General features: G+C 32.3%; 2 protein-coding genes across 2 annotated transcripts; one reads left to right on the top strand and one right to left on the bottom strand.

Annotated features, from left to right (window-relative positions):
- Window positions 1-1,040: 1,040 nt before the first annotated feature.
- On the top strand, window positions 1,041-2,364 carry LOC130824492 (uncharacterized). Its single transcript, XM_057689528.1, has one exon. It carries the CDS (start codon window positions 1,225-1,227, stop codon window positions 1,960-1,962), a length of 738 nt encoding a protein of 245 aa, XP_057545511.1. The 5' UTR covers window positions 1,041-1,224; the 3' UTR covers window positions 1,963-2,364.
- A 10,166-nt stretch (window positions 2,365-12,530) lies between these two features.
- On the bottom strand, window positions 12,531-15,105 carry LOC130824491 (uncharacterized). The gene has a single exon (XM_057689527.1). It carries the CDS (start codon window positions 14,826-14,828, stop codon window positions 12,903-12,905), a length of 1,926 nt encoding a protein of 641 aa, XP_057545510.1. The 5' UTR covers window positions 14,829-15,105; the 3' UTR covers window positions 12,531-12,902.

Below are 15,105 nucleotides of genomic sequence, written 5' to 3'. Positions count from 1 at the left end.
AAAATTTGACCTTAGAGGTATCGATTTTAATTTAAAGTAAATCTTAAATAGATCAATTATAATAAAAAAAATAATTTTGACCTAAAAGTGATCATTTTTGACGTAAACTGATCAATTTCTACCTAAATATGGTTCTTTTTCACAATTTCAAAACAAAGATAATAAAATGTTATTATTCGATTGATGTTCTTGTAATTTTCAAATAACAAATGAATGGTCAATAACACAACCATTAATAGTGTCAAAACATTGCACAGTATAAGTACTCTTGTTCGATACAACATGATGGTTCTAATGGAATATAAGAGTACTTGTACTCTTTAGTCATCGATCAATAATAGTGGTAGTGCTCTTCCCCCAATAGTTTATGTTCATAATGGACCTGCAAAATAAAGTTGTAGCAGTAGTGTTTGATGTCCCTGGGTATCGAGTTATGTTTGCCAATTGATTCTATGAATGCTCTTGAAAATGATCAAGAGTCCATGGTTGTTGGCTCTTTGTTATAAAAAATTTCAATTATAGTCTAAAAGTAATCAATTTAGATTTTAAAGTGATCGATCATATATAAAATGATCAATTAAATGATCAACTAGAACTTACAAAACAAATCAATTTTAGCCTTAAAAGTATTAATTATGACCTTAAATTGACTAATTACTGATTGCATATTGAGAAAAACTATAATTAGATCGATTGGGCTATTGGTCTCATATTGAGACAGATGCTCGCAAGATTAGTTGTTAGTAAAAAGGGATCAAATGAAAATACAATATGTCGTAGACATGAGCCGCGGTCTCTCAATTCACCTATTTAACTTACCTACTCCCTCTCCCCCGAAGAAATAATAGCATTTTTATATTTAGTTTGTTCTATTAAATTTATCTTGTTTTTATTTCTGATTATGATATACATTCTTTTTAGTTCTTAACCACACATATAATTTTCATTTTCATCTCATTTACACATCTATCTCATCTTATAAGTATATTTTTACTTTTTTTTTAATTTTTTTTTTACTTTAAATTGATTTAAACTCAGGGGTATTTTTTTGGAATAGAGGGAATACGTTACACTACATATATATTTATAAATAACAAACTTATTGCAAGTAGACATATAGAACTTCTATGAAGTAAATTTATATTCCCTCTTTTTTGTTCCCACGACAAATACAACCATTCTCTCTCCGCTACTCCCCATTCCCCACTTAAAAACACCCTAAAAATGCACATCTCCAATTCTAACAAAAATTCCTTTGAAGAATGTCAAACGCAATACTTTGATGATGAATCAATCTCCCTTCGTGATCTTCCAATAACCGCCATTGTTGAACATGTTCCTCATAAAAACGCCTCGGTTAATCATAGCCGTCGATCATCTGCCTCATCGTCGTCTGATCCTACTTCCGATTTCTTCTTTGAAATTCTTATCAACAATGATGATGACCTCATTATTGCTGCTGATGATGTCATCTTTCATGGTCGTCTTCTTCCTTTCGCACCTCCTCCCCCTCGACGCTCTCTTTCTCTTCCCTCTGCATCAACTCGTTCGCCACTCACTGAGTCATCCACCGATTCACTTCCAGCTATTCGTCCGAGTCGCTCCCTCAATTGCCGGAAATCGCACCGGAATCGATCCAATCCAAAACCTAAATCGAAAACCGATTTAATCCGTAGATTTTCGTCGAGAAATGAAAATCGATCTAATTTCAATAAAATTCCAGCAAAATTTCCATGGTATTGGCTTGTATTTGGTTTACCAGTGAAAATTCAGGCAGAAATGGAGCTAAAAGACATTCAAAACCGAAAGTTTCGCCGGAATTCTATGTCTGAAAAGATGTATACAAGTAATCAAAGTTGCTGTTCGTCGGCTTCTTGGAAATTTCTCAATGTTTTGAGCTGCAAAAGCCATGCTACCGTTGACGTGATGAATACGGCGCCATTTCCAAAATCTTTGATGTGAAAATTTGAATTTGTATAAGAAAAGAAGAAGATTGAAAATTGAAGCATGGTGAGAAAAAATGATGCAAGTTTTTGAGAGCAAATAAAGCCTTATAGAAATTAGTGTATGGTATTAGTTTATGGAGCTTTTGTAAAATGATGCCAAATCAAATTTATCATTTATATTATTATGTGCACTCAACTATATTTTTAAAAGGAGTGTTTTTTAAATGATGCTAATGATTTTTCGGTAAATAGAAATTTAATTATCAACCATAAATTTAGGTAAATATAAATTTTATCATCAATAACAAAAGGATTGACCCTTTCAGAAATTCTCATATATGGAAACAAATTTACAAAATTATAATTTAGGGACGAATCATTTGAAATAGATCATTTTCAAAGCTCGTATAAATTACTTATTAATAATGGTAAAGAAATAAGAGGAAAATATTATTACAAGTATTTTATAAGAATAAAGATGGGTGTAAATAGTATAGGATTATTTATTAGTGATAAGTATGATTGTTAAAGTCGTTATTTAAAATAATACTACTAAAACTATTTAGGCTATATTTTTATATTTTCAAAGTTATATCATATACTTCACATCCTAAGATAAATAAAACATTAGTGAATTTAGTTACCGAACCTTTAGGTTTTTGAGTCGAACATGCATGTTTATGTATATGATTTCATTTATAATTTTGCAAATTAAAGTTGTTTTTGAGTATCAAAAATCTCATAAATTTGAATCATGTAATAAGTCATATCATACAACATAGTTAGTTATAGATATGTATGTATTATCAATTAATTTATAATTATACTTGAATAATAAAAATTATTCATCAATTAATTTTATATGATAATTTTTTAAAAATTTTATAAAAAAATAGTTTAGTGTAATTTTATTTAATTCATCTTAATACATATTTTTCATTATATTAATGTTTTATGATATTTATCATACACGTTAAAAGATATTTAATATCAATTAACACATTAATTTGGTGTAAAAACTAATAATAATATCAATTAACACAAAGCATATGATAATTATTATTATAACTTATAAATTATGATTTGAGAGTAGTCAATGAAACTTGAGTATCATATAGTCTCGATTAATTTATTTTATAGTCGGATGACGTTGTGGACCAAAGAAATTCATGTTCTTGCATTTTACTTTCTAATAAGTGTTTAGTCATGTAAATGATAGCCCAGAAAAATTCTCCTATTTGTTAATTTCAAGCGTAAACAATACTCCTGTGACTTTGGAATGAACTACTTCAATATCTGTCACTTTTAAGAGTAAACAACGCTCCTCTAATTATGAAATCTAAAACACCAATATTTAAACATATAATTACGAAATAAAATATAATTAAAAAATACTACCTCCTATTCAGCTGAATTGTCCCATTTTTTTTGGCACTATTTACTTATCACTCTTAATTTGTATTTTACTCTTAATCTATAAGTTAAAACATAGTCATATGGGATCTTGTTTGATTTGTCTCAATACAAGGATTATTAATATCAACTTTTTATAATTTTTAATTAAGCATAATTTGAGATATTAAGAGTTAAAATGTTGCCTCGGCAAGTGTGAAAAGTCAAATGGGACAGTTCAGCTGAATAGGAGGGAGTAATATGTTAAATAACTGCAAAATTGCATGAGCAATGTTGCCAAAAAATCGTTAGATTCTCATTTTCTTTAGAACATTATCGATACTGTCAAAAAATTGTGCTAGTAGATTGTTACAATCGTATATCCCCATGATAAAACAATCCAATACCTCCATGATAAAACAATCTTATGTAAAATAATCTTTCGTAAAAAAAACAGATTAAATTAGGTATTCTAGGTAGTAACGTTACTAATTAATGGCTTTAATGATGGATTATATATATATATATATATATATGGTTTTTGGATCGTGTGAAAATCAATTAAAGTGGTAAAAACTGAAAACGGTATAAATAAAAGGTTAAATAGTGTACATATTTCATTGACATTATTTTAAATAATTAGACATTTTCTAAAAGGTGTACATACATGTTTAAAAAGTGTATTCATATGGCATTTTTGTAAATAATATGAACTTTTTCCTTCAAAAAAATATGTACACCTTATAAGATAGTTTGTACACCTTTTGCCGCAATATGTACATATCAGTCTGGTTTTCAGTTTTCACCACTTTCGTAGTTTTCAGCTGATCTGAAGAAGGATTTTTGTTTGATTTTGTTTTCTTACTATATATACAAAAAAAAGATATTATGTTATGAAGTAAGAACATTCTAAAAATTTATGTCATAGTTACTTTTACTATTATTTGTTTTTGGCTCAATCATGACTATAGATTTTTTATTTTATCAAGAGAATAGAAACCTTCTTATCCTTTTCATTTTCAAGATCCCTCAAATTGAATTATATATATATATATATATATATATATATATATATATATATATATATATATATATATATATATATGTGTGTGTGTGTGTGTGGGGCAGAGCAATAGTAAGAATGAATGAATGAATGAATGAAATTCACGGGGTACGCGTTGCTTTACATGATGCGACTCACACTGGCTTTAATTTGATATTGACAATCACCCCTCTCCCCTTCCAAGTTCCAACATCTATCTATAGATGTTAAATGTTTAATATTTCCTCTGCGTCTTTTTATTTATTAATTTTACTTTTTGTATATATTTTTAAAAAAATTTAAGTCTTAATATTTATAAGTAAAGATTATGAAAAATGTAAACTTTATATATTAAAAAACTTTACATCAAAACAAATCTAACAAAATGTGTAACTATTCTTATTATTACAATTACAATTATTATTTATTTTAAATGATAAGTGTTGTAATTATTAATTATTTTAATGAAAACTTTATATCAAGAGGAATTTAATAGTAGTGTAAGTAAAAATAATTATCATATATCATTGTTAACGAACATTATTGTGTATAGTGAATATTAATTGCTTTGGTTTAAAATATTAGTTTTCTTTTAAGATTTCTTTTTAAAAATTGATTTTTTAAAATATTGTGATGATCATTATTATTATTTGTTAATATATAATTATTTTTTATTATTGTATGAGTTTTGATTAAAACAAGTAATTAATAAATAGTTTTGTTCAAGATTTATTTTAAAAATTATTATTATTATTTATTATTGTTGTAACTTATTAACTAACATTATTGTTTAAGATTTATTAGTTTTGTTTAAGATTTATAATAGTTATTATTTGTTTAAATTTGATTCTTTTTATAATTGTAATTAGTTTTGTGTCATACTGATTAATAAATAGTTTTGTTTAAGATTTATCATAAAAACTATTACTCCCATTAACCCTATGAAATTATCATACTTTTTATTTTAATCTACATTTTTAACTTTACAATATTTCTATTTAAGATAGTTTTCTCATCAATTACTTTAATTTTTATTCACATATTTTCTTATATTTTCTTACTTTTAATCTTATCCACACAATTTAATGGTCTCTATTAATTTATTAATACTTAACAATTGTTAACAAACATTATAGTGAATAGTAATTATTTTGGTTCAAGATTTATTAGTTTTATTCAACATTTATTGTAACTATATATCGTTGTCGTAAATGGAAGACTGATTATAAAATGCATATGTAATACAATATCAATCAATATTATTTTATTAAACTATAATTTAATTTTTTTAGTAGAAACATAATTATCAAGACTACATTTAAATTTCATGGTCCCTTTGACCCTACTCATCAACATCATGGTGTATTACATCATACTCTGTCAATAACATGAATAAATTAATAACCCACTGAAAAATAAAATTATAAAGATGTAATATATTTAAAAAAAAATTAAAAAAAAAAAAAGGGTCAACTTAGTCAAAATGTGCTACTAGACCTAGGATTTAACCGTAAATTATGTTTAAAAACAATCATGACTGAGCAATGTGATGAGAAACACAAACCCAGAATAGCATAATACAAATTCTTGTATGAGACTGTTTTACCGTAAGACGCGTCTCATATTAAGGTTAAATAGGCCAATAGAAGAAACTTTTAGCATAAATAAACCTTTTGTATGGACTCGTCTCTCGGTAAGACGGTCTCATATAAGAGGCGCTGCACCCAGAAAGCCTTAAATTGCAGCGTGAAGATCACTTGAAGAGCATTGTAGTTCTCAAAGCTCAATGTGTTCTTGTTCATCGGTTCATAAACTAAAAAACTCGACATATCACCATGACGCATGTATATGGATGCATCAGAAAAGGAACAGCAAGGGCAAATTTCATCATCACTGAACCAGCCCACATCACCACAACCTTACTCTCTGATCCAAACGAAGGTCATTTTCTATCATCTAAGCAAAAAGAACTCAAGTATCTAACGCTGTTTCTACCTCTAACCTCGCCAGTCACTCGTTGGAATACGACCCTAACTAGAGCTACATTATGTGCATAAGGACTAGACAAGGGTGGGCGTTCAACTCACCATCCCAAACTAAGTTGTTAAAATTGAGATTCTACTTGAAATCGTTCAGACTTATAAAATCAAATCATAAAATTGTAAGATTCTACAATAAACTTAAATTTGTTATCTAGTCATAATTATTCACCTTAAAAGTTTAAGTTTATTAATTAAATTTTCATTCACTTTATTTTTAACAATGAAATAATAGTATTTAATAATTAGTTTAAATCTTCATATCGATGAAAAAGTTTATTTTTTAAAAATTATGATAATGAATCATTAAACTGTAAGAAAAATTAAGGAAAGATGGTACATAAGAAAAACTGTAAAAAAAATTAGAATAAATTTGTAGAATCGAATAGTAAAAACGTAGGATCGTAGAATTGTGTTATGATTCTACATCAACAAATTGTAATTTTAATTAGAATTGTAAGATTCTATCGACTCATGATTCTAGCTACGATACGAATCACTAACTTATTTTTGTATCTTAGAATCGTAAATCAGAATTATGATTTTAATAACCATGATCCCAAAGCATTATTCAGGGCTCAAGCTTCGCTTTTCAGGAAATGTTTTGGGCCTGGCCGAACTGGTCAGCTCTAGGAGAAAACTGAAATAAACAGAAAATTTGAAATGATTAATCAAAAAAATATTAAAAATTCACATAATAGCCAAAGTTTCAAACTATTTTCCAAGATAAGCAATTTTTTCTCAAAGCAGAGATTCGACTTGTTCGCTGTTACTAACAGCGAACAGAGAAGCTTGGTCAAAAAAGTCAAGGTCTTTGTTCGCTGATACTAACAGCGAACAAAGATTTTAACCCTTTTTACCCGCAGAATAGGAAGAGAAAACCCTTAAAACGTAACAGTTTTAAATTTTACCCTGCAATTGTTCGCTGTTACTAACAGCGAACAGCTCCAAGCCACAAGTTTGAGAATAAACTGCTTATCTTGAAAAATAATTTAAAACTTTGGCTATTATGTGAATTTTTTATATTTTTTTGCCTACTCATTTCAAATTTTCGTGAGCATAACGTGTTGAAAATAAATCAAACACGCTATTAGCAAACATCAAGACGATACTGTTTCCTAAATACAGAGGTAATAAAAATGGTGGTATTACTTCCATGCTTTACCGTGTCATATCCATACGATGTAGGAGTAGGACAAACCAAACATCAAGGAAGATGCCAGATGGAATCAGATGATCTCGGCTAAATACATCACCCCTGGTCAGATCAATCCGATGATGTAGGAGTAGGGAAAGGCAAGATTTGATTTGGAATACTGCAATATGCTATAAAACAGAAGCCTAGCAGAATCTTCTAGAACATGGATCATACAACCTTCTCAAAGCTGACAAAGAGATCATAAAAATACACGATATTCTCACAGATTTTTAAGAATGTACGTAAGAAAGGAACAGGTATATTTTTATAGGCTCATAAGTTGTAATCTCGCATGAATAACTGATAATGTCAATCCCAAAATATAGACAGAATTAGAAGGGTGGGATAACGTTCACAATTTAACTTATCATGCATACAAAGATTAATGCAGATGGAAATCTATTCTCGAGTCTCAAACTCTTAATTGTTCCAATACTACAGCTTTGAGAACCATGCTAAAAATATCACCTCAGATCAATCATGATTAAGTACTTTTACGGCCCGTTCGGTTATTGTTACTAAATGGTGGTAATGAAAATGATTTATAGTATAAATTTTCATCAAAAGCTTTGATTTCATTCCCATGGTGATGAAACTTTAATCACTAAAAAAAATTTTTATTTACAAATTTTCATTACCACCTAATACATCTCTCTTAATGATAATGCATTGGAATAAATTTTATGAAGAAAAATGAGATAATTGAAGTTGGACAAGCATGCCATCAAGGTAGCCAAGAAAATTTTCAAAACCAAAATTACACTAGTTTTCATTCCCATTATCATTGTTTAATACCACCAACCAAACAGGCCGTTAAATATTTATATCTATGTCTAACACCTAAAACAGCAACTCGTAAAGTTATACCTTTCCAAAAGTCCCAACAAACTAATTTGCTCAACCTTCCCTAAAACCGTGTTTCAAGGAAGCTTTCGCAAAAATCAACCGTTTCCATGAATAACTGTTAAATGACAGGAACCACTAGAGCATAATCACCTCAAGCTCACTAATACTTTGACACTAAGTATCTACCAGAGATCAATTAGGTGTTGTCATCAACGAAAAGTCGGTTAGTTAATGAAATAAAACATGTGTTATCCTAACTGCACATTTCAACTCAATACTCAAGAGGCAAGCATGGATATCTTAGTATGATGCTAAATTTTGAACAACGATAAATGCTAAACTTTCACAAGATGGCAGAATTCCTGCGTGAAACCTCTCTCTGCGTACTAGGGTAAAACAAGAGAATCCCAATTGTAAACCACAAGAAATGCTGAATAACTCGGAAAATTCTTATAAGTAAAAGATGTGATGAAAAGAATTGCCCCATTGCATTCTAATGCTTTAAAGAACTTCCAGCTTTCTGAAAACATGATTATCGATTTACCCCCACTGATGATTGGAGAAATTATGCCACCTTCTGTTCTTTCCTCTTCAAGAAAAACAAGCAGTAATCATACTAGGTACCTCTTACTCACTCGCTCTCTCCTTACTTTCGTATGCTACAATGAGATTCACATATAAAGTACATAAGCTTCTTCTACAACTTTGTCAAAATCTTAATCTCAAAAGATGTGGTATCTCTTCTACTGAATAACAATGTCTGTCAGACACTCATGGGGAAACATCTCACTTGTACTCCCAAAGCTGACAAAAATCAGTTATTCTTGTACTTTGATTCACTTCCCCTTATTACGGCAGCGATCAGAGAGGTCATGTCAAATGTTCATCTCCAAACGGAAGGTGGTGCATTGTCAAAGTTCCTCTATCTTCCTCCGTTTGGCTCAACAAACTATCTAAATATTAGCAACATCCTCTCAACATTGCTCAATTTAGTTTCTTTAAACAATCAGGAAAACAATTATAGAAGACAACAAGGACAGACATAAAGGGCTAAACAAGAACTTACGCAAATATAAACGTCTCACTTTACGATAAAGCCTAGAAGGAAATTAATGAAGCTTAAAGTATCAATCAAATAAACTAAAGCTACAAAAACATAGTCTGCTACTACTGGAATATAAAAGGATGAATAATCCCAAAGCATGCCAAGCACAACTAGCTTAACAATAGAGAAACTCTCATGTCAATATCAGAATTGCAACCACAAAAGATCATTATTATCAAAACAACAATTCTAGAGCCTTAATTCCAAAAAATTAGGGTCAACTAAATGAACAAATGATTCAGTTCAAATAGTCGTCTACATGGATTCTTCTCCATTCATTCTGATTTTGTAACATCTCAATTTGTAAATCTAGGTCATTCAGATCATTTTCCACTTCTGTCCTCCAAGTCATTTTGGTCTTTCACGCCCTCTTTTTAAGTCTCTAGAACTCGAGTTTTCTATCGTCCTTATCAGTTCCCTAATACTTCATCCTTACACATGCCCGAACTATCTTAACCATTACCTTTCATCTTTTCCTCAATATTTGCAACTCTCAAGTCCAATCTTATATCTTCATTTCAAATTATATCTCTCAAGTATGCCCAGTCATCCATTAAAGCATTTGCATTTCCGCTATTCTCATCTTTCTACTATGATACTTTCTAAAAGCCCAACATTTTGATCCATATAGTAGCGTCGGCGTCGGTCTAATGGCCGTTAAATAAAACTTACCCTTTAACTTTAAGAGCACACCTTCATCACATAATATTCCATTAGTCGCTATCCATTTTTAACACTCACTAAAGTCTATGGGTCACATCTCGTTGGACATCCCAACTACTCTAAAATATGGGCCAAAGGTATTTGAAACATCCACTTGAAGCGATTTCTTTAAACTTCTATCTTTATAGTGTCTCTCGTTATCTCATTTGTGCTAATAGTATTCTCAATATACTCTGTCTTGCTCCGACTTAATTTGAAACTTCATGACTCCAAAGCTTGTCTCCATCGTTTTAACTCAGCATTTTCCTACTCCTTAGTCTCATCTAGCAAAACAATGTCATTAGCAAACATACACCAAGGCGTGTCTCCTTGTATCGAATACGTCATCTCATCTAGGACTGCTGCGAAAAGAGAACGGGGCTTAGGGTCGAGCTTTGATGAAGGCCAATTGTGATTCTAAACTCATTTGTTAACCCTCAACATGACCTAAGATTTGTCTTTACTTCTCGATACATATCTTGCATTATATTAATGTATTTTCTGGAAATGCCCTTCTTTGTCATTACCCACCTAAACACTTCTCTTGGTACCTTGTCGTATGCTTTTTCTAAGTAAACTATGTGCAAGTCTCTTTTTCTAGCCCTATAGTACTCCATCATTTGTTTCATAAGATGAATTGCTTTCATTGTAGATCTCCCTAACATAAATCGTAATGTGATATAGAAGTATATCTCCTCATACATATTTCTGTAAGTCTTTCCCATAAATTCATGGTATAACTCATGAGTTTTGTTCCTCGATAGTTAGTGCAATCCTGGTAATCTCATTTGTTCTTGTATATAGGCACGAAAGATGGTTATGATAATTCAAAAAATGAACACATTTTATAGAGTGTAAATCAAAGCTTTTGGAGATGGAAGTGGATGGTGTTGGCACGGCAAGGCACAAGAACTAAAAAAGTGGGTTGTAGGCGTTCCGCACACATAAAAAAGGAAATAACACAACACGGACCGTGCCACGAGAGAGGCACGTGGATCAACCATGTGGGTTGGCCCAGTCAGCACGATACATAAATTATTATCACATAAAATAAAAATGTATAATTGTCTAAATAAATAAAAATACAAATTTACACATGTTTAAATAAAGAAATAAATAAATATGTGCAAGGGGTCAAAACAAACTTGACTCGACATTTACCCAACTTTAAGAATGGATTTACAATGAAGTGAAAATCAATGTAGACATAAAACCTGATTTCGACCCCGCTTGAAACATTTGACTTAAAACGGATTTGGTGAACAAATGTAAAACTTTTACAGCATACAATCATTTATTTTATGTAATTCAAAGTGGAAAAAAATAAAAGAAAAGGCAAAAAAATTATTAGGTCGGCATGTGCACCTACACGAGCACACTACGATGGCACGTGGTTCTGGGTCGTACATGGGACTCATTTTTAGATGACTAAGCATGGCATGACTTGGCACGTCACGATTTGATAAAGATACGACACAATTTCCATGGATAAAAGCTTTATATTCGCTATTTGACTTTGAACATTATGTATGTCACCAAACTATTAGCTCCTTAACTATTTCCATAGTGATCTTCTACTCATCCTCAAATCCAGGACCTCTTCAACAAAAAAATAAGTGAAATATACCCGACCAATTTACTTGAATTTCTCATGTCAACCAAAGCACCCATCTAACCTTTAGAATTGATAACATATGGCACTTAGACACTTAAAACTTGATCACAAGAGGAAATATTAATTTAAAACATCTGCTCCAAATCTTACTATACTAATTCTTTGTCAAGCTTCTTCTCCCCTCATACATAATATTTAATCAGTCTAATTACAGTCTTTCTCATAGTGCAAAACAAGGTTGCATCGTATAGTATCATTCTTAACATAACGGTTTTCAAAATTATAGAATCGGTATTACTTGCATTGTAAAGGTGTAAAAAACCACATTTCAGGCCATTTCAAACGATATTTCACAATTTAGGTCGATATTTGGCAGTACAACAAGGTTGCATCGAATTGTATCATAGAGCAAAACAAAGTTGCATCATATTGTACCATTCTTATCGTAAAGGTTTCAAAATTATCGAATCGGTGTTACAACTGCATCACCCCATTTTTGCACCATTGAGTTTGTTACCACAACAGCGACTGTTATCGCATTTTTGCACTTTTGTCTTTCTGCACAATTTGAAGTGGTATTGGTTTTTGGGAAATCTACTTTAAAAATTCCCCAAAATAGCAAACTCCAAAACAATTTCAAGGGAATGGTTTGTTAAAGTTGATTAACAACAGAATTTGAAATACCAACATTAAGTGCTTTTCAACTGTATAGTATCTTGTTTCTTAGATGAATATAATGTAGAATATTTAAAAGAATAAAATTTGCAATAGATTCTATAAGAAATGAGATCAACTACAAAATACAAAAAAAAACAAAGACAAAAGGTAAAAGAAACCTTTGAAGCCGCAAGCACACACACCTTCCAAATCAGGAAAAATCAAGCCAAAAGCTACATGCTCTACTTCAGGCAAATGATTAAAAAAAACATTTTACAAGAGTAACCACTCATTAAGACTCAAGAGAATCAATAAGATATAATGTAATGGAGTGAGAATATACCAAGTCATAATGGCCGGTCAATTGCACATGTAAGTTCCACTTTCCACCTTGTGATCTACCACGTAAAAGTCTGTTTTAGCTTCAGCAGCAGGCCAAAGTGAAATACCAGAGAGTGTCTTGGCTCCTTTGACTGAAAACTTAACATAACACACAACATCAATTTCTTCTTCAGTATCTTCTTCATTTATATCAACAGGCATTCGCGCCCTAAGCTTCCCAGGAGTACCCTTTAATGGGATCTCTTGTACATGCCATTTTAATTCTTTCTCAGATCTATTCAAGACAGCCTTAGGAGAGACATTCAGTAGAGTAGGATCAACTGGTAGTTTGAGAGTAAATGTTACATCATTGAGGGGTGCCGACAAATCAGGATTTGAAACATATTGTATCATGACTGAAAATAAGGTCCCAACATGACGTTTAACAAGCCTAACTCGCAAAGGAATTGGGGTCATCTGGGGCATCAAACTGTACTTCAGAATAGGTAAAGGCTCTTCGGAGGCTGCAGTTCGAACATGAAACATCCCATTGCCCAGACTGCTAGCTCGAGAACTTTGTGCAACAGTTCTCTTGACAGCATTTGTACCCTCAATCCTAAACGAGAATTCAGTTTCTTTATCACCCGATGTCTTTGGAGGTAACGTTCTCAAATAAATCACACCCACCAATCCCACTCTAGTAAGCAAAGACTCCCTAAACTCTGCATTGATCTCCTCAACAACATACATCTCAGGGCCTTTCATCTCTGTCTTCTGCACCAAGAGATTCTCAAGTGGAGTCCCTGCTGCAGCAGTTGCAGTAACAGGAGCCCCATCAGACCCAGTCTGTAACAACTCAAGCCCACCAAGACCCTCCCTCTTTGCAGCTTTTGTTGTTCCCACAAACTCCGAAGCATCCAACCCACCACCAAACGCATCACTAAACCCTTCAAATGTCTCCCTAAGCGATGCCTCCTCATTCCCAAACTCAATACCACCATAATTCCCTTCAAACCCTTCCACCGCAATATGTGTAGGCTGAGCAGCCTCAGCAGGAGGCAACGGAGTCACCTCAAGCCCCACCAATGCTTTAGTCATATCTGAAGTCACATCCTTATCTTTCTTAAACTCCCCAACTAATGACTCCGGTTTATTGATCGCATCACTGGCCGCAAACGGATCTTTCACCTCCTGCTCCTCCTCCACTCCCTTCAACCCACCTTCCTGCTCACCTAACCCCACTTGGCCCATCTGCCCAATACTCGCGGCCACCTCATCTCCAGCCGCAATTGTCTCACTAGGCAACTCAAACCTCACACTCGAAAAAGCCTCAATACCCGCCTCATGTTCAACTGCTAACCCTTCAACAGACGCCCAATTATTCGCCCCTCTAACCTTATTCTCAGAATCAATAGCAGAATGTACCATTTTAGCAATACTCTCACCGTGCATCGACGACAACATAGCAGCTAACCTAATATTACTAACACCCCTTAGAACAATATCCAAAGCCATATAAATCTCAGCATATTTCTTACCTAATTTCTCAGGTGTAACATCAACACCTCTACAAGCAGTAACAACAACACTAACGGCTTGATTAACAATGCTAATACACTCAAAAACATTATTATTGTTATCATCATCAACAGTTGTAACACCCAAAACGTAAATTGAATTAACTAATCGATAAACAACACGGTAACGAGATTCAACACCCACAATTACCTGACCACTAGAAGCGGCTAATGGATCATCCCCGACAATTGTAGGATCGCTAGAAACGTCGTCGTTTTGGTGGGTTTGATGGTTTTTTGAAGACAGAGAAGATGATGAAAATGCAAGACGGGTGTTGCGGAAGGAAGAAACAGCGACGAGAGCTCGGGCTGGAGGGAACCATTCTCGAGTTTGGAGGAGGATGTCGGGCCCGTTAATGGGTTGAAGTGAAAGAGCTAAACAAGACATTGGAGATCTGGAAATTTGGGGTCAATTTGAGGGTTGATTCAGTTTGGAGATGATTGATTATGGAGAATTATGGTGCTGGAGAGGAAGAATTGCTTGTTTTGGTTCGATCCGATCAACTGCAAGGTTTTCTTCACATTCCTTTTCTCCTTTTGCTAATGACTTTTTTTTCTTTTTTATTCTTTCTCAAATGGTGTACTATTGAATTCCCCCTACATACCTTCGTTGTCTCATTGAGTTGCCTCAAATTCCATTTTGCAAATTCTTGAATTTGCTCTAA

Source organism: Amaranthus tricolor, chromosome 9 (genome assembly GCF_026212465.1).
Source record: "Amaranthus tricolor cultivar Red isolate AtriRed21 chromosome 9, ASM2621246v1, whole genome shotgun sequence".
Taxonomy (NCBI): domain Eukaryota; kingdom Viridiplantae; phylum Streptophyta; class Magnoliopsida; order Caryophyllales; family Amaranthaceae; genus Amaranthus; species Amaranthus tricolor.
This window is presented reverse-complemented; position numbering and strand designations above follow the sequence as displayed.